The following is a 20933-nucleotide window of genomic DNA, read 5'->3' as shown; positions in this document are numbered from 1 at the left end:
CATTTTACGGCAGCAAGATTGCATATCAATACACCATAACATATTTCATTTGAGACAAAACATGCTCAGAAATTAACTGTGCAGTGAACGGCTGAACGCAAGGGGTACAAGATACACTTCTCACTTCTGAGCAGCAGTACGCAGGAAGCCAAGAGCATTCTGTAAATACCGAACATCAACAGGTACAGTACAATTTTCAAACAAAACTGAAAACTATTTTCTTTCTGACATGATACTGAAGACTATTTACCGGCTCTACACAGGTTTTGGCAGGGGCAGAGGCCACCATCCGTTTTACCCACTGGCAACAATCTCATGGATCTTGTCGCTGACTTCGGGGTCATCTGACCTTACCGCCAGCTTCATCGCCACTTCCTTGGGCCCGCTTAGTCCGAATGATAACCTGACAAGAACCTTGACGCCCCCTATATACACTCCAGAAAGCAGGCAAACATGCGATCTTGCATTGCTTGGTACAACCTCAGTGCCCTGCAAACATGAGTAACCATTGTTGTCAACTTTCAGTTTTTCAGAAGTTTTCGGGGCGTTTAGTTCACAACCCAAGATGAACCTACAAAGAAGTTTGGCCAATCTGTTATGCGCAAAAAAAAAAGTTTGGCCAATCTGAATAATGGTGCCTGCCAATGATTTGGCCAATGTTGGGAAGGAAATAAACTAGAGCGGGCAAAGGGGTGTGGGCATGCCAAAACATTAGCAACCATACAAAAAGATCAATTTTTTCGCATAACCAAAAAGATTAGTACGGCAGATTTTGGTCGTGAACAAAACATTATAGATTCCAATGTACTCCCCCCGTTCCCGAATACAAGTCTTTTTAGAGATTTCAACAAGGGACTACATACGGAGCAAAATGAGTGAATCTACACTCTAAAATATGTCTATATGCATCCGTATGTTGTAGTCCATTTGAAACCTCTAAAAATAAGTTCAATTGATTGTCGCATGCCACTGCCAAGTATGTCGAGTAGTCAATTATTTTGTCCCGTCCCATCCCATAATGGTGGAAGAACAGGAACAGCAACATAAATGTAGAACGCATAAGGCACCACACAATGTATGTAAATTCTTGGGTTCAGTTGTGGTGATGCTCGAAGAAACAGCTAAGGATGAATAGGAAAACAGGCAAGTTATTTGACCAATATTAGTTTAAACTTTAAAGAACTGGAAGCTCACCTCACACGGTTGCATGCCAAGGATACTAGTGACAGCACTCACAGCCTCAGCCAAGCTCTCTCTAGCCCCGAGTCCATACTCATCCACACGCTCACTTTCTGGGTCCATATTCTCCCAGGCATTCCTAAAGTTAGAAACTGCGACCCTCAGCATATAATCAGCTGAAACAATTTCAAGGTCTTCTAGCTGGTATTCATCCTCCACACCATCTTCATCAGCTTCCCCTGAAGATGTGTCAACCTGACAACAATAAACAACGTGTCAACCTGACAACAATAAACAACATTAACTCAAAGAACAACAAAATAGTGCAACTTGGTTGAGGTTAAATTTCATTGATGTCAATACTTCATTATGGACTTATAACACTTGTAGGTTGCAAGTCCAGACCACTTTATAATATAATAATTCCGTATTTATTTTAAAAATATTTTATTGAGATTGGTAACTAACCCGAGTCCCCCTCTAAGAACCGTATATGAAAAATTCATCTCATACGGCTCAAGCAGAAACACACAAATTTTCAACGAATGTTAGAAAAAGGGTTCAAAACTTCATCAGCCACTGAATTGGGTCGATTTGCCTTGAAGATATCAAATAAGAAAAATCCGGAATATCTTCTTTGTGATGATAATGCCAAAAAATATTCCAGTTGTATGAACAGATGAAGCAGGTTTCGCATGAAGATTCCAAAATTCCTAGAAGGTGAAACCACTATGCTACATAGTACTTCAAAGAGAACAGAGTTTTTGGAAAAGATTTTCCGCATGACCGAGGCAGTAGGTACCAAAGGAATATTGATATAGAATGCTTAATTTAGTGGAACCTAGAAAAACCATTACTCATACTTGAATCCAATAATACGAGAAACATCATTACACTTACCTCTTTAACAGTGAACTTCAATACATTTGAAAATTTCCCGATTGCAGGAACATGTTCTGGCTTTTCAAAAGCAACAAAAATTTGCCCAGGTGAATCATAAGGCAAGCTTTTAAGAGGCTTTGAACAAACTTCTGAAAACTCTTCAGCATCCGTGGCATCAACATATACTGTAACCTGAAAGAAGCAACAGCCATTTATCAGAATTTCAGCATGAGTGACAATTACACCTCCAATAAAAGGCTTAAAGGACCAGTGCTTACATCTTCTAGCAGTTGTTCAGGTATGGTGTTTGTACAGTTGTACTGCAATACAACATGGTTTTCATAGATATGCTTAACCACATTAACTGCATATTCAGTCTCTGCCTCTGTCAGCTCCACAGGTTCTGAGGACTGAGGGAATGAGAGAGATTTAGCATGTGAGCTTGTCAAATATCACTACAGTATTTACTGTACAAACCTTGAAGAGCCTTCCAAACCCAGAGAACTCAGCGATAGATGAAAGCATCTTCTGATAAGCATCAACAGCCGAAACAGGCGCAGGGGCGGGAGCACCAGCAGGTGGCTTCTTTCCAGGGGCCTTTTTATCGTGAAGTGGCTGTGATCTGGCTTCTCTTGACACCAAGGAAATATCAAAGGGCTCCTCAGATGGTTCCTGTTATTCTTGAAGATGTGAGCATAGCATAGGATATGATTCACTTGAAACATGCTACATGGAATGCCCACTGTAAACATACATAGGTTCTTAGACTTGCTTCCAAGTTGGCAAGAGGCACATCAAAGGATCCAAATAGAAATTCCTTCACGTCCTTCTCAGAGTTACCTACAGCAACTTCACCATTCAGAGTTTGGAGGTAAAGTGTAGCACGGTCGCGGACCTACAATAGGAAAGACCAATTAGTGCTTATTAGCTATTATTGCCCAGAATGCAACACGCCATTTTTAATGCTAGAGGTGGAGGCCAAGAAGAGGCAATCTGCTAGATAAGAATTGTAAACCTAATGAAAAATGTTGTTTTGTGGTTTGCATGTCACACACAAAGGAGATAACTAAAATCAAGTGAAAAAACAAAAATTACCTCATCATCAGTGTCAAACAGGCACCGGCGCAGGAGAACAAATATCCGAGGCTAAAAAAAGCCATAAATGAGTTATATACACACACACACACACAAAAAGGAAAGTGGTGAAAGAATGTAAAGAAAGGTTGAATGATTTTATCATACCTTCAATTCATCGACTAAGGCACCAAACTTTGCCAATGTACTGACAGCACTAGCACGAACAGTGGGATTTTCCAATATCACACGGTTGTAGATGTACCGTATGTATCTGCTTGGATCTGATGTTCTTGGCCCTTCATTTCCCAAAAAGTGCAATATCTGGTAACAAGAGAATAAAAGGATTAATTCTCTAGTTTCGGTGCTGAACTAACAGGAAATCCCTTTTTTAAAGAAACTCCAAATTCTAAAGTTTATCCGGAAAATTTGAACACTTGTTAACGTGATGATGAATGGGGAAATATCACGGATATGATTAAGCGATTGAACCTGTACTTAATGACATTCAGGCCCGTATGGTTGTATGGCTAATTGCCATAAATACAGAAATGTTAAACATGTGCATACAATTTCATCAAGTGCAACATGCAGTAAACAGGACTATCCAGATACAGTTCAACATTGTTTAACTGGTGTGACAAAGAACGGTTGACCTCAGTGAGTAAAAGTCCCTACTCTGAACAATAGAACCTATCCTAGGTAAACGTCAGTAATCAAACATATTGCTCGATTGATATTTATTTTGACTTAATGTGCTCTAGAGAATAACAGGTAGTGTGTTGTGGTACAAAGTGACGTCATCATTTTTTACTCTTTAGCTGGATTTGCTGGAGAAATGAAGTTCTACATGGCGCCTGCTTAATTTCATGACGGTGCAACTTTTACAGTTCTAGCTATGTTGAAAATGTGCCGGATGCAGTATTTTTTGGGAGGATCAAACAATCAGTTCACAGGAAGCACGCTAATAACATGGGACTAACAAGCCTATCATGAGACACGAGCTTCTGATCCACAAACTCTATTCAAATTATAAGGCATAGCTTGAGTGGGGCAGTATTTCCAATAGAAGGAGAGGACAAAATGACCATCCTATCCATACTTAAATATATTATAGGAAAAAAGAAGTACCAGTTGGTGATACGGTGAGCTTGGAAGTTACTGAACCATTGCGTAATCATAAGTGCTAGTAGAATAACAAATGTAAGTACCTGACTAGAAAGATATGTGAATTCACAGTCTTCAATGAATTCGCAAAGATGCAGAAGGCCAATTTCTTTCGCGTCTGGTATCGCGCCGATCAGGGTAACTATAGAATCAACTATGGCCTTTTTATACTCAAAGCCCCCTTCTTCTCTCAAACTGTTACTTAAGAAAATCATCCTAGAGAAGAAAAAATAGTTAAAATATTGGACTATGAATGCAACTAAAAATAGTCAAAAGAAAAGACAGACATAAATGTTATATCAATGAATCAACACCCATTAATCTCTTACATACATCGAACGATACTTCAGTGGGAACTTCAGGCAAAGAGATCGTATAGCTTCAATGACAACTATCTTGAATTCATCTGATATGTCAGACATGAAACTGGTAATTTGTTTCATGAGGCGATCCACACTTGATTCATTGCCAGTTTTAAGAAGTGTGGTGATTGCCAGGGTCGCTATACTCCTGTTCTGGTCTGACATCAGACTCTCCAAGTCAACATTGCAGTTTGTCACTGCCAAAGGGCGTGTTATAGCAACCTGCAAGACAATAGGCAAATCAAGATATGGACACAAGATAATATTAAAAAGGTTTCGACACATGACAACATGTCTGCATATAAGAGTTTGATAAACATGCATTAATTACCTTATTGAGTGTTCGGACAGCTGCAAATCGAAGCACAGGTTTGGATGAACTCAAAAATAACTGTAACACAGTAATCGCTGGTGCTAATTCACGACTTGTCACATCCATCTCTGTTATTTTCCTCGCAGCCTCTAAAATCACCATTTCTGCTTTATGTCTGAGACATGATTCCAGATAATCAAAAAATGGGCGATCACCACTTTGGGTGTTGCTTGACTCACGTATTACCTGCCAAATTGCAACTTCCTTTTTAGTATTTATTTACTAATTCTGCAAGAGTCCAGTACAAGTAAATATAGGTTACCTGGCTCGTGTAACGAATCAGAAGACATTGTGCAAGGGGTGAGCGCACTGATCCCCTAGTCAAACTAGAGACGAGCTTGCTAATAGCCAAACGGTCATTCTGTCTGGTCTGCAAGTTGGGGAGAAAATTAACTGAATGCCAAATGTCTCACAGAAACTATCATCCTACTATTTTTTTTACTCGCTAACAATGCAGCTTACTGAAACATACAGTATCTAAGTTCTACACCACTATACATTGTTGGAGATGTTAAAATGGAATAGAATGATGATTGCAATATTAGCACAGTATAAAGTCGTCACATGAGCAGAACATTTCCACAAAAATAAAAAATACTACAGAACTGGACATAGTTAAAGCTGCTAGTCCCTCAAGCTTGTTTATCTACAACTTTCTGTTATAAATGGACCGTTATCAGACAACTGATATACGTGGTGCTGGCATCGGCTGGTGCACAAGTTAGTGACCCATGACAAGCTGGTAAGCCAGACATGGCCTATTTTAACTTAATAATAAGTGTACTGCTCAGTATATGACCTGACCTGACCTGACAGTGTCCTGTACTGAAACTATAAGCTATCTGAAACTATAAGCTATCAAGTAAACCTGGATGCAGGGACTGGTAACCTACATTTCTAAGCACAGCAACTACAGCCAGCTTCCCTGATACACAGGTTCAAGTCAACAGTTACATGTCAACCACAATACTTAGCTCATATACAGTAAGGTAGATCACTCCTCAGTTCCATCAAAAACATATGAAAAGGACAAATACTAAACATATGAAACCATGTACAAATAAGCCTTCTACCTACTGCACTGTTATAGTTCTATAGCTTGTCCTCTTATTCCCGAACACAAGTTATACCTGGTGAAGAAGAGCAAGGCCATGAAATTGCACAAGTGCAGCTCTTGATTGCACAGCTTCCTGCACTTCGTTGCTCCATCTTTTCACAATTTCTGGATTTGCCTATACATAAAAATATGTTTTGAAGTGCCTTCAAACAAGAAACAAGAAAATTGTATAGAACTAGTATATCAGTACCTGAAGCAGGTGGATACCACTAACAAGAGCAGCACTAGCAACCACAGGATTTTTGTCTACAATAGCTTGCTTCAAGTATCTCTCGATTTGAGTAAGGAGGTTGCCGTCAATTATTCTACAGAGAACTCTAATTGCATTGGCACGGTACATATCTGTCTTACTGTTCATATCTTTCATCAATGAGCTTGTGACTATGAAAACCTGTTGCAGATACAAAATTCAAACAACTAAGAATGGTAAGACATGAAATAAACAAAACCAAATTTGTGCATCAGAAATAGCATTCACCTCGTCTGATGATGGAGAAAGCTCTTTTATCATCAAATACACCAGCCTCCTGAGACCAGCATCATTGGACTGGAATAGCTTCGTAACTGCAAAGAAAACTTCTGTGGCCTCAACCTGCAACATAACATATCCATCAGGAATCAAAACAAGATCAAAATCACAATGGCTCATTTAAAAAAGGTATATTGCAACGGAATCGCTCTTTTGATCTCCCAGATTAATACCGTGACTTGCATCAGTGGAGGTTAAATTTTTAAATCAATATATTAGTAACTAGCTCATGCATATGTTCACTGTCATACCTTTGTAAATGACTCTCCTTGATTAATTAAATATAATAGCTTGGTGATAACCTGCAAAATCCAAGACAAATATCAAGCAAATGGTCAAAGCGCCTAAGAGAAAACTGGCAAATATATACAGCTCAATGTATTACCAGAAAGGGTGTGAAATTTGAGTGACTGTAAGCAACACTTACTTGCGAGCATCGTCTGGCATCAAGCTGGGGGTCATGGAAAGCACGTGCCTCCTGCAGAACAGCCCCCTTCTCAATCCCGAAAAATGGCGAGTACTCGACTGCAAAAGCTTACACACGGTTAATAAACATGTCATAAGCTGAAAGCATTTTGTTACACTAAGTGTGATCTAGGAGCATAAGAGATAGAACCCTTTCAACAGAAGATCAAACCGAAACCCAGGGTCAAAAACCACTGTTCATTTCAAAGTCCCCCAAAAACTAAAGAGTTCTAAGAGAATCGTAACTTCACACATCCAGATACCTTTGACAAATATCACAGGATCTAATACAAAACCATCTAAAGCTACAGTCCCTAAGCCCAACATCCAGAACAATCCAAAGTGCCTGTGTTTAAAAGGTCTAGGCTGGAATGGATAAAAAAACTGAACACAATTTGATCGAAACATGATCATGAGTAGAAAATTTCATGGGCTAGAAACAGAGATATCTCAAACAAAGGAATTTGGTTTTTTTTCTGCAACAAGTAAAACCATATTGTGTTATCAAGATTTTCAAGCGATAAACTGAATTGCTGCAGCCAAAATGCATAAAAACATACGATGCAAAATTCAAAATTCATATCTATTGATTGACCAGCACGGGCTTTGTGCTGGACAAATGTTTGAGTGAAATCACATGATGGTCCGAGGAGGAAAGAGGAACAGCAAACATGCACTAAGGTCCATTTAACACAGAACTACCTGACAATATATGACCAGAAACACAAGCAATTCACTGCTTTCACGTCCTGACAGCTATAAAAATTGTCTACGGCACAGAGAACCGATGTCCTTCTAAACCACTAATCAGATATAAGCCCTGGTTGCAACATCAACCAACTGATTCATGCAGGAAACATAGAAACCAGTTGCATAGAAGATGGTATGCTCTGAAGCCAATGAAGACACATCTAACCAGCTCGTGAGATCCTATCACCAAAAGCATGCATATCCTGTCAATCTAATTGGCCAAACAAAAATACTGTAAGCTAAGGAGCGCATCCACAACAACGTTTGTGTTAGTTTGCGCAAACACAATGGTACGTGGCCGAACTGGTTCCGGCACCAAGCGCCACCGGAATCTCAGTCAATCGCCAGAAATGGTCGCTGCTGCTAGTAGGAGCACGAACCAAAAGGCAAGGTACGCCGTAACCAACTGCCCGGTGATGTGCAATTGGTGCAGATCCACCTAAACCCGAGCTCTCCGGCCCCAATTCTGAACTAGAATCCCGCAAGCCACCACCCCCGAGGCCACATCTCCCACCAGCGGAGCGCCGTCAAACAAGGCCGCACGGCGACCGCCACCAGCAGCAACATCGCGCGCGCGACACACTACGCGAGATCCGCCGCTGGATCGCGCCAGATCCGGCATTCCCGTGGGCCGTGGCGTCCCCTCCGGATCGCATCATAGCCGAGCCGAAGCAGCAGGGCAGGGGAGCGCGAGGAGGAGGCGTTGGTGGGGTTTAGCGAGGGAGAAGGGGACTAACTGTCGGAGTCGTCGTCGTCCTTCTTCATGTAGGGCTGCGCCATCTCCGGGTCGGTGAGGTCGCCGGCGAGGGAGCGAGGCATGCGACGCTTTGGTGGTGGAGCGGGGTGGCGGGTGGGCTTTGTGTCCTTCCTTGGGGGCTTCGACCGGACGGAGCTTTTCTCGCCCGGATCCTACGCAAGCTCGGCCGTGCGGCGGTGGACTGGTGGTGGGCGCGGGACGGTGGGGTGGGGTGGTGGGGATCGGCGATCGGGACTCACGAGGCTCACGCTCTCTCTGGTCAGTGGTTTGTTACGCGCCCTTTTTGCACTTCGGTCCTCCGTTGGGCGTCGGGTCGCCGTGCTTTGTCAGGTGTTGGACCCCAACTTCGTTAGGAGGTCCGATCGTAGAAGCGAATCAATGGAAAGTGGTATTTCTAACCCATCAGGGTTCAAATTCTGATGCTCGCATTATTTCTGGATTTATTTCAGAATTTCCGGCGATACGCTTTCAGTGGGAGGAGACGTTCTCGTCAACGACGAGGCGTCTACGGTGACTTCGTAAATCTCAAGATGATATGTCGGCTCAGTCTCTCAGAGATGCTCATAGGGGTAGGGTGTGTGTGTGCGTTCATAGGGGTGAGTGTATGCGCGTGTATATGAGCGCTTCTGTCTGTACTGATACTCAAAAAAAAAGATTTTCGTAGAAATACAGTAGAACTAGTGGATCACTAGTAAGCTTACACGTGCAATGCACATATAGACCAACATGTATTATGTCAAACATCTATATTTGCAAAGAAATGTGATATGTGCTAGTCTATAGTTGCAAAGAAATGTGATATATGCTAGTCTATACGCACAATATATCAAACATCTATAGTTGTATAGAAATGTAATATGTGCTATTCTTGAAAATAAATAAATGAAAATGTAGTCTGTGTAAAGAATAAGGATTATCTGAGATGATAAGTACAACATCTTCCAAAATATTCCTAGATAACAACTTGGTGCTCGCATTATTTCTGGATTTATTTCAGAATTTTCGGCGATACGCTTTCAGTGGGAGGAGACGTTCTCGTCAACGACGAGGCGTCTACGGTGACTTCGTAAATCTCAAGATGATATGTCGGCTCAGTCTCTCAGAGGTGCTCATAGGGATAGGGTGTGCGTGTGTGCGTTCATAGGGGTGAGTGTATGCGCGTGTATATGAGCGCTTCTGTCTGTACTGATGCTCAAAAAAAAGATTTTCGTAGAAATACAGTAGAACTAGTGGATCACTAGTAAGCTTACACGTGCAGTGCACGTATAGACCAACACGTATTATGTCAAACATCTATATTTGTAAAGAAATGTGATATGTGCTAGTCTATAGTTGCAAAGAAATGTGATATATGCTAGTCTATGCGCACAATATATCAAACATCTATAGTTGTATAGAAATGTAATATGTGCTATTCTTGAAAATAAATAAATGAAAATATAGTCTGTGCAAAGAATAAGGATTATCTGAGATGATAAGTACAACATCTTCCAAAATATTCCTGGATAACAACTTAATTATTTGAAGTGCATTGTTTAACCATTTACACAAAATAAGAGCTTATTTGAACAATTGGCAAAAAAGGCTTGTAAATACAAGCTCCGTTCAGAACTAACTCTCGTTGTAATGAGTGTATCTAGATACACTCGTTTCAACAACAGTTAGTTCGGGCGTAGGAAGTATTAAACAAGGTGTTTGAGCCGTCCAAAACAAAAAATCAGAAACCAAGATACATCCATGATAAAAACAGAAAATGCATGGATACCTATCACATGATTGCTCTTTATATAAAGTCTCAGTTACTCACCTATTCTTTCAGTTGATTATTCATATGAAGTCTGAGCTACTCAAGAGCCTGCTCTCCACAAACGCTAACGAATAGAAGTCCACCACGTGGCCATCAGTCTAATAGATAGTGAAAGCACAAGTGCTCCCTAGGAGGTTTTGGTAATTAATGTCAACATATCTCTTACTGGACTAACACTTTTACCTAGTATGTTTCAGATAAGTTCAACAGTGAAGTGGCATGGACTAGAGGATGTGGAACCCCTTCAAGATGCTAAGGACAAAGAATTGGCTCAAGCTCCAAGCTCAAGACTCTACATTTTCTATTTTAGTGATCCAAGATCACATTGAGTCTATAGGAAAAGCCAATACTATTAAGGAGGGATGAGGAGGGATGAGGTGTTGCTTAATGAGGCTCTTGCTTAAAATGCTTAGTAATATGCTCCAAAGCCCTCAACTACTTTCTCAGATCCACATATGACCTAAACCAAAAGTCAAACTCGGCCCCACCGACTCTTTCTATCCGGCGCCACCAAGTTCAGATGTCATAGCCACTACCAGAAACCCTAATCAGTTCGGTCTCACCGATAGGATCTCGGTCTCACCGAGATGGGCTTGCAAACTCTCTGTTACCTATTGCAATATTTTCGGTCCCACCGAGATATGGAATCGGCCCCATCGAGTTTGCTTGGCCAACTCTCTGTTTCGCTTATTACCCAAATCGGTCCCACCGAGTTTGAGTAATCGGTCAAACCGAGTTTTGGATTTACCCTAACCCTAGCACATCAGTCCCACCGAGTTGATCCAGTCAGTCCCACCGAAAATCCTAACGGTCACTTTATTTGTTGAATCGGTCCGACCGAGTTTATCAATTCGGTCCCACCGAGATTGGCAAGTTGTGTGTAACGGTTAGATTTTGTGTGGAGGCTATATATACCCCTCCACTTCCTCTTCATTCGGAGAGAGAGCCATCAGAACGAACCTACACTTCCAACTTACCTTTTTAAGAGAGAACCACCTAGACTTGTGTTGATGCGAAGATATTTCATTCCTACCATATGAATCTTGATCTCTAGCCTTCCCCAAGTTGATTTCCACTCAAATCCTCTTTCCACAAAATCCATATCCCGTGAGATAGAGTTGAGTGTTGGGGAGACTATCATTTGAAGCACAAGAGCAAGGAGTTCATCATCAACACACCATTTATTACTTCTTGGAGAGTGGTGTCTCCTAGATTGGCTAGGTGTCACTTGGGAGCCTCCGACAAGATTGTGGAGTTGAACCAAGGAGTTTGTAAGGGCAAGGAGATCGCCTACTTCGTGAAGATCTACCGCTAGTGAGGCAAGTCCTTCATGGGCGACGACCATGGTGGGATAGACAAGGTTGCTTCTTCGTGGACCCTTCATGGGTGGAGCCCTCCGTGGACTCGCGCAGTCGTTACCCTTCGTGGGTTGAAGTCTCCATCAATGTGGATGTACGATAGCACCACCTATCGAAACCACAACAAAAACATCCGTGTCTCCTATTGCGTTTGAATCCTCAAAACCCTTCCCTTTACATTCTTGCAAGTTGCATGCTTTACTTTCCGCTGCTCATATACTCTTTGCATGCTTGCTTGATATGTATTGTGTTTGATAAACTTGTGCCAAAACTCCCACTTCAACTTAAAGAAATTAAAAACTGTAACTTTTGGTACTTAGTGTCTAATCACCCCTCCTCTAGACACCTCTTCTCGATCCTTTTGGTATCAGAGCATTGGTCTGCATTGCTTTGGTTTAAACACCATTGGAGGAAGATGGATGAGTCTAATTTGGAGAGTCTTAAACGTAGAGTGCCTATTCTTAATGGAGAATATTTTCATGAGTGGAAAAATGAAATGCTTGAGATTTTCAATGAATATCATTTGAACAAGTACATTACTAGCCCTTATGCACCTCATGGTGATCCTTAGCATCCTACCCTTGATGAGTCTATTGACATGATTCGTAATCTTAGAACTGTTAATCTTATCACTAGAGGCTTGCCTAGAAACTTGATTGAATGTTTGCCTACTCTTGATTGTGCCTACACTATATGGAGATTTCTTGAGGAACGCTTTCCAAATTATTTCTTGAAAAATCTAGATGAAATTCTCCATAAGTCTGTCTTGATTAAGATGAGTTCCAATGATCCCAAATTTGGTGACTGCTTATTTGAGCTTACTAATCTTACGAGTGCCAAAGGAGATGTTGGAATCATTAGCAATATCATTTCCAAAGCTATTAGAACTCATAAAGATAACCATAGAAATGATCATTTATCTAATGAATTACCCTCTCTAGGAATTGATCAATCATAAGATGATGTTGAACATGGATACTATGATGAGGATGATGATGACAGTGACTATGATCTTAATGATGCAATGAGACACTTTGGTCTTATGGCAAATCTTCGCGGCTACATGGATGGAGGAAAGGAATGGGTTCTTGATAGTGGATGTACTGATCATATGACCGGAGATAAAGATATGTTCCGTGAGCTTGCTGAAAACGACGGCCCTCGAAAGTATGTCACCTTTGGTGATAACTCAAAGGGTAAGGTGGTTGGCCTAGTAAGGTGGCCATCTCACATGATAGCTCCATACAAAATGTCATGCTCGTTGAATCTCTTGGCTACAATTTACTTTCAGTATATAGACTTGCTGATTTCGGTTTCAATGTCCGATTTACTGAAGTAGATTGCCAAGTGTTTCGTAGAGATAATCATAAAATAGTCTTTACCGGTATACGCAGAGGTGATCTTTACATTGTTGATTTCACTAAAAAGGCTCAACCTAGAACTTGCTTAATTGCTAAATCCTCTAAAGGTTGGTTATGGCATAGACGATTGGGTCATGTTGGTATGCGAAACCTTGGCAAGCTTATTAAAGGAAATCATATCCTTGGCACTAACGATGTCATATTTGATAAGGATAGACTTTGCAGCGCTTGTCAAGCAGGTAAATAGGTTGGAGGAAGGCATCCCGTGAAGAACATCATGACCACAAGGAGGCCACTCGAGCTACTTCACATGGATCTTTTTGGTCCTAACGCTTACAAAAGTCTTGGTGGAAATTATTTTGGTCTAGTTATAGTTGATGATTTTTCAAGATTTACGTGGGTGTTCTTTCTCGATGATAAATCGCAGGTCCAAAAGATCTTCAAAAACTTCGCTAGGAAGGCCCAAAATCAATTTGAAGTGGAAATCAAGAAGGTTCGCAGCGGCAACAGAACGGAGTTCAAGAACGCAAATGTGGACACCTTTCTTGACGAAGAAGGGATTTCACATGAGTTCTCGGCTACGTACACACTTCAACAGAATGGAGTTATTGAGAGGAAGAACCGGACACTCGTTGAAATGGCGAGAATGATGCTTGATGAGTACAAGACGCCAAAGCACTTTTGGGCGGAAGCGGTTGAGACGGCTTGTCATGCAACAAATTGCTTGTATCTTCACAAGCTACTCGACAAGATGGCATACGAGCTCCTCACCGGTAACAAATCACAAGTTGGATACTTTCGAGTATTCGGCTCAAAGTGCTAAATTCTTGATAAGCATCGTCATTCTAAATTTGCCCCTAAGTCTCATGAAGGTTTCCTACTTGGTTATGGCTCAAACTCTCACACATACCGTGTCTACAATAATTTCACCCGAAAGGTTGAAGAGACGGTAGATGTGAAGTTTGATGAATCTAACGGCTTGCAAGTAGAGCAATTGCCAATTGATGTAGGAGACAAAGACCCTTCGGAAGCAATCCAAGACTTGTCTATTGGCAAGATTCGTCCAATGGAGGTGAAGGAGAGTACCTCGTCCATCCAAGTGGAAGCTTCTACCTCACGACAAGGTGAACCAAGAGTTGATACGGAAGCATCCACAAGTGGGACACACCAAGATGAAGAAAACGAGTAAGTGCACCAAGATGAACGCCAACAACCTCCTTCTCCACCACGACAAGAGAATGACAACGTCAACAACGAAGAAGGCCAAGAAGAAGAACAAGATGAAGAATATGTTCAACCAAGATCCAAGCAAAAGCTTTCACAAGTTCGAGCAAGAATTGCTAAAGACCACTCCGTCGAGCAAATCTACAATGATATCCAAATTGGGAGAATCACTCGCTCAAAAACTCGTTTAGCTAACTTTTGTGAACACTATTCATTCATCTCTAGCGTTGAACCTATGAAGGTTGAAGAAGCTTTGGAAGATCCGGATTGGATAAATGCCATGCATGAAGAGCTACACAACTTTGAGAGAAATCAAGTTTGGACATTAGTTGAGAAGCCCGACAACAACCACAACATCATCGGTACAAAATGGGTGTTTCGCAACAAGCAAGATGAATATGGACAAGTAGTTCGCAACAAAGCACGTCTCGTCGCCCAAGGCTACACTCAAGTCAAAGGTATGGACTATGGTGAGACATATGCCCCCGTTGCTAGACTTGAGTCCATTCGCATCTTACTTGCCTATGCTAATCATCATGATATCACCTTGTACCAAATGGACATTAAAAGTGCTTTTCTAAATGGTGAAATAGAGGAGGAAGTTTATGTTAAGCAACCTCCCAGATTTGTCAATCCTAAGAAACCTAATCATGTTTACAAACTTCACAAAGCTCTTTATGGTCTTAAACAAGCTCCTAGAGCATGGTATAAATGCTTGACCAAGTTCCTTATTGAAAAAGGCTTTGAATTGGAAAAATAGATTCTACTCTTTTTACTAAAAGGGTTAATGGAGAACTATTTGTGTGCCAAATTTATGTCGACGATATTATATTTGGATCAACTAACCCTTATCTTAGTGAAAAGTTTGGAAAGCTAATGTCGGAGAAGTTTGAGATGTCGATGATGAGTGAACTCAAATTCTTTCTTGGTTTGCAAATCAAGCAAACTAAGGAAGGTACCTTTGTCTCTCAAACGAAGTACACCAAGGACTTATTCAAGAAGTTCAATATGCAAGAATGCAAAGGTATGACTACACCCATGCCTACTAGTGGACATCTTGATTTAACCAAAGATGGTGCACCGGTTGATCAAAAGGTTTATCGCTCTATGATTGGTTCATTGTTATATCTATGTGCTTCACGCCCCGATATTATGCTAAGTGTGTGCATGTGTGCACGATATCAAGCCGCTCCTAGAGAATGTCATCTTAAGGCCGTGAAAAGGATAGTGAGATACTTAATACATACACCAAATTTTGGCATTTGGTATCCAAAGAGGGCCTCCTTTGATCCTGTTGGCTACTCCAACTCGGACTATGCCGGTGACAAGGTTGATATAAAGTCCACTTCGGGTACTTGTCAATTTCTTGGTAAATCTCTTGTGTCTTGGTCTTCCAAGAAACAAAACTCAGTATCCTTATCCAAGCGGAATACATTGCCGCTGGATCATGTTGTGCTCAATTACTTTGGATGAGCCAAACTCTTAAAGATTATGGGATATCTGTGAAACATGTTCCATTACTTTGTGACAATGAAAGTTCTATTAAGATTGCTCACGATCCCGTGCAACATTCTCGAACTAAGCATATTGAAGTTCGTCATCATTTCATTCGAGATCATGTTGCCAAAGGGGACATTAATCTTAAGCATGTTCGCACCGAAAAGCAGTTAGCTGATATATTCACAAAACCACTTGATGAGAAAGTGTTTTGTAGGTTAAGAGGTGAATTGAACATCATTGATGCTTAAAACTTGGAGTATGAACTCCATTTGATACATGCAAGGCATGAGCCTATGACTAATCCTTGATACTTCTCTTATGTTGACTATCTTATGTCTTGGATATATTTGCACCTTGCATGTTATCTAACCCGTGTAGGTACTTGGATGAATCTAAATCTATGAGATTGCAACTCACTCACATCTTGAGCAATTTCGATATCACCAAGTCTCTACACAATGGTGGATGAAGACAAGGAAGCACGCAACCATTCAAACATATCCTTTGACAAATTTTATGTTGAGTTTCATGATTGTCATTTTCGATACACAAGTGCTCTTCCTTGCAAAAACTAACCCATGTAGGTAGATGAACTCAAACTCCAAGTGGTGCTCCCAACTCTTGATGAGCTACATCAACCTTGAGCAACCCACACAAGTTCAACTACACGATCATGATCAACGCCACCACCCAAGGTATGTTATTCCATCTTAGAGAAGCTTTACTCCAAGTCATGAGTCAAAGCAACTTGACAAGATGTGAATACATCAAAACGCTTAAACGAAAAATGTTAACCCCATTTTGAGCTTAAACGATGAGTATGACCTATGATCAAGTGATCTCACTTGACTCCTAAGTCAATATACTCTAACATAGGTGACTTTGTCGCCGACCAATTCTAGATGAAGTTCTCTTGTGTTCTTTTCTGTGCTCTTGCATTTGTCTCATGCATATTTGTTTCCCTCTTCAAAAAAAACTTCATCTAGACTCCTTTTTAGTTTCTTATTTTTTATTTTCTGTTCTGCATTCCTTACATCTAATTCATTGCAAATCTTTCAGTTAATTCCTTGCAAATCCTTATGAGATCTTACTTGTCTAGTGAGCTGAGGTGACAAGTGTCTTCTCTGCGATGAACTCGGTCTCACCGGTCTGATGCTTTCGGTCCAACCGAATCCTCTCGGTACAACCGAACCATTCAACTCGGTGTCACCGATTTCACTACAGGAAAGACATCTTGCCACTTGTTTCTACATTCTTTTTGATCCAGCTCCACTCAATGAATCTTGTCCTCGACCAGCATCCCATTCAACTTGCTGTTTTGTTCTGTGACTCAAGGACCAAACCCATCATGACAAAAATCCAGAAGAACCCTTCTTGGAAATTGATGTCAAAGGGGGGGAGAGAGATCACATCAAAGCTTAATCATATCTATAGGGGGAGAGAATACTCAAGGGAAGAAAGAGTAATCATCAAGGACCCTAGATGCTTGGTGTTCAAGAGGAGAGAAGTCACATGTCTTCAAGAGGGGAAAGACATGTTCATATTTGCTCGTTTGCATTAGCTCTGTTCATTTCCTTTGAGCTCTGATTTTGCTCTGATTTTCTGTTCCCTATCTTCTCCCAGTATCCCATGCTAGACTCAAGGGGAGCAAGACATCTAAGGGAAGGAAATCATTGAATTTATTGCACATCTTTACCTTTGGGGACATGTCTATATCCAATGTGGTACTTAGTACTCACTCTACATGTCATCCCAGTTTTGGTACTCTTGTGGTTTCTTTTTGTTTGCTCTGGCCAGTAGGTGTATCTGTGTTATCTAACCTTGTTTACGCAGGTTCATCCCATCCTAAGCCAACTCAAGACCACAAGGTAAGTATATGCATCACAGTCATGTGTATGAGAAATTCTTGCTGATGTACATACTGTTTGCAAGAAGGACTCATGAGCATGAAGGTACATTTCTGATATTCACATCATTTGCTCTGATGCATATAGCCAAGATACATGTAACACATTGCTTACTCTGTCATGTTTATACATTCACATGCTCCTATATTCCATATTCACATGATTGCATACATGTAAGGGGAGCCTATGCATGTTACATGTCTTTCCAAAGCTTTACTTAGTATTCTCTATATCTTTATCTAAAGCTTTGATGTATGTTGTCATCAATTACCAAAAAGGGGGAGATTGAAAGCACAAGTGCTCCCTAGGAGGTTTTGGTAATTAATGTCAACATATCTCTTGCTGGACTAACACTTTTACCTAGTATGTTTCAGATAAGTTCAACAATGAAGTGGCATGGACTAGAGGATGTGGAACCCCTTCAAGATGCTAAGGACAAAGGATTGGCTCAAGCTCCAAGCTCAAGACTCTACATTTTCTATTTTAGTGATCCAAGATCACATTGAGTCTGTAGGAAAAGCCAATACTATCAAGGAGGGATGAGGTGTTGCTTAATGAGGCTTGAGGGAGTCCTGGATTAGGGGGTCTCCATACAGCCGGATTATATCCTTTGGCTGGACTGTTAGACTATGAAGATACAAGATTGAAGACATCGTCTCGTGTCCGGATAGGACTCTACTTGGCGTGGAAGGCAAGCTAGGCAATACGGATATGGATATCTCCTCCTTTGTAACCGACCTTGTGTAACCCTAACCTTCCCCGGTGTCTATATAAACCGGAGGGTTTTAGTTCGTAGGACAACATACAATCATACCATAGGCTAGCTTCTAGGGTTTAGCCTCTCTGATCTCGTGGTAGATCTACTCTTGTACTACCCATATCATCAATATTAATAAAGCAGGACGTAGGGTTTTACCTCCATCAAGAGGGCCCGAACCTGGGTAAAACATTGTGTCCCCTGCCTCATGTTACCATCCGGCCTAGACGCACAGTTCGGGACCCCCTACCCGAGATCCGCCGGTTTTGACATCAACATTGGTGCTTTCATTGAGAGTTCCTCTGTGTCGTCACCTTTAGGCCCGATGGCTCCTCCGATCATCAACAACGATGCGGTCCAGGGTGAGACCTTTCTCCCCGGACAGATCTTCGTGTTCGGTGGCTTTGCACTGCGGGCTAATTCGCTTGGCCATCTGGAGTAGATTGAAAGCTACGCCCCTGGCCATCAGGTCAGATTTGTAAGTTTGAACTACATGGCCGACATCCGCGGAGACTTGATCTTGGACGGATTCGAGCCACAGCCGGGCGCGCTGCACTGTCACGATGGGTATGAACTAGCTCTGCCGTCGAACAGTACCCCAAAGGCCGCGCCCGCATCAGCTCCGACCCTTAGCTCGGAGCCAACTGCGCCAATCGAGGACGGGTGGCTAGACACCGCTTCAGGGGTTGCAGTCTCAACGGCGATCGAGCCGAACACCAGCCTAATCCTCTGCGAAGCCCGTGACTCCAAGGTGCCGGACTCTTTTCCGGACTCCGAACCGTCCGCGCCCCTGCCAATCGAATCCGATTGGGCGCCGATCATGGAATTCACCGCCGCGGATATCTTTCGGCACTCGCCCTTCGGCGACATTCTGAATTCACTAAAGTCTCTCTCTTTGTCAGGAGAGCCCTGGCCGGACTATGGCCAACAGGATTGGGATGCGGACAACGAAGAAATTCGACGCCCACCCACCACCCACTTCGTAGCCACTGTCGATGATTTAACCGACATGCTCGACTTTGACTCCGAAGACATCGACGGTATGGACGACGATGTAGGAGATGAACATGAACCAGCGCCTATAGGGCACTGAAAAGCCACCTCGTCATATGACATATACATGGTGGATACACCCAAAGAAGGTAACGGTGACGAGATAACGGAGGATGACCCCTCCAAGAAGCAACCCAAGCGTCGACGTCAGCGACGCCGCTCTAAGTCCCGCCAAATCAAAAGTGGTGATACCAGCACAGGAGATAATAACACCCCGGATAGTGCCGAAGACAACAACAATCCCCTCCAGCAAGATTTAGAGCAGGAGGATGGTGGAGCCAGCCCTCCTGAGAGAGCGGCAGACGGAGAGGAGGAGGATGACAATTACATGCCCCCTCCGAAGACAAGGCAAGCCTCGGCGACGATGAATTCGCCGTACCAGAGGATCCCGTCGAACAAGAGCGCTTCAAGCGCCGGCTTATGGCCACGGCAAATAGCCTGAAGAAAAAGCAACAGCAGCTTCAAGCTGATCAAGATCTGCTAGCTGACAGATGGACTGAAGTCCTCGCGGCCGAGGAATATAAACTCGAGCGCCCCTCCAAGAATTACCCAAAGTGCAGGTTACTACCCCCGACTGGAGGAAGAAGCGTATGATACGGCTGATCGGCCACCTCGTGGCCGCGATAGAGAGGCATTCCAGCCAAAAACTCAGCCTCCACCCCGATGCCATTCAAATAAAAAAGCATGGGGAGATACGCCAGATCTGTGAGACATGTTGGTGGACAAAGCAAAGCATGTAAGATCGATCTACGGATCACGAGGGCGCACAACTCTGCGAGACGATAAATGTCACGCCGGATATAGTAAAAGCAAATCCGTCCGGGCTGAACACAGCGGGCAAGACCCATTCGAGCTGCGTCGCGATATAACCCAATACAGAGGCGCCGCACACCCCTTATGCTTCACAGACGAAGTAATGGATCATCAATTCCCAGAAGGTTTCAAACCTATAAATATTGAATCATACGATGGCACAATAGATCCCGCAGTATGGATCGAGGATTTCCTCCTCCACATCCACATGGCCCGCGGTGATAACTTACATGCCATCAAATACCTCCCACTAAAGCTCAAAGGACCAGCGCGGCATTGGCTTAACAGCTTGCCATCAGACTCCATTAGTTGTTGGGAAGATCTGGAAGCTGCATTCCTCGACAACTTTCAGGGCACTTATGTGCGACCACCAGACACTGATGACTTGAGCCACATAATTCAGCAGCCAGAAGAGTCGGCCAGGTAATTCTGGACTCGGTTCCTTACAAAGAAAAATCAAATCGTCGACTGTCCGGATGTAGAGGCCTTAGCGGCTTT

The 20933-nt window shown here is 42.4% G+C and overlaps 1 protein-coding gene across 1 annotated transcript; it reads right to left on the bottom strand.

Annotated features, from left to right (window-relative positions):
* Positions 1–18: 18 nt before the first annotated feature.
* LOC125552396 (coatomer subunit gamma-1) lies at positions 19–8879 on the bottom strand. Its single transcript, XM_048715934.2, has 18 exons — positions 8636–8879; positions 7111–7208; positions 6935–6985; positions 6633–6746; positions 6345–6545; positions 6168–6269; positions 5300–5407; positions 4996–5223; positions 4636–4886; positions 4347–4518; positions 3304–3459; positions 3157–3207; positions 2816–2956; positions 2539–2733; positions 2340–2471; positions 2080–2253; positions 1195–1434; positions 19–489 (listed from the first exon to the last, which is right to left on the bottom strand). The coding sequence occupies exons 1-18, from the start codon at positions 8715–8717 to the stop codon at positions 295–297; spliced, it is 2691 nt and encodes an 896-aa protein (XP_048571891.1). The 5' UTR covers positions 8718–8879; the 3' UTR covers positions 19–294.
* Between the last annotated feature and the right edge of the window lie 12054 nt (positions 8880–20933).

The sequence above is a fragment of the Triticum urartu genome, chromosome 4A (assembly GCF_056163025.1).
Source record: "Triticum urartu cultivar PI428250 chromosome 4A, HENAU_Tu73, whole genome shotgun sequence".
In the NCBI taxonomy this organism is placed as follows: Eukaryota; Viridiplantae; Streptophyta; class Magnoliopsida; order Poales; family Poaceae; genus Triticum; species Triticum urartu.
This window is presented reverse-complemented; position numbering and strand designations above follow the sequence as displayed.

What these genes read in the sequence shown, in the direction of transcription:
- LOC125552396 (XM_048715934.2), bottom strand. Translation starts at nt 8,717, where the DNA reads ATGCCTCGCTCCCTCGCCGGCGACCTCACCGACCCGGAGATGGCGCAG. An exon ending in GGACGACGACGACTCCGACA is followed by an intron (nt 7,209 to 8,635) that starts GTTAGTCCCCTT and finishes AAGCTTTTGCAG; the next exon opens with TCGAGTACTCGCCATTTTTC. An exon ending in GGTTTGGAAGGCTCTTCAAG is followed by an intron (nt 2,472 to 2,538) that starts GTTTGTACAGTA and finishes TCATTCCCTCAG; the next exon opens with TCCTCAGAACCTGTGGAGCT.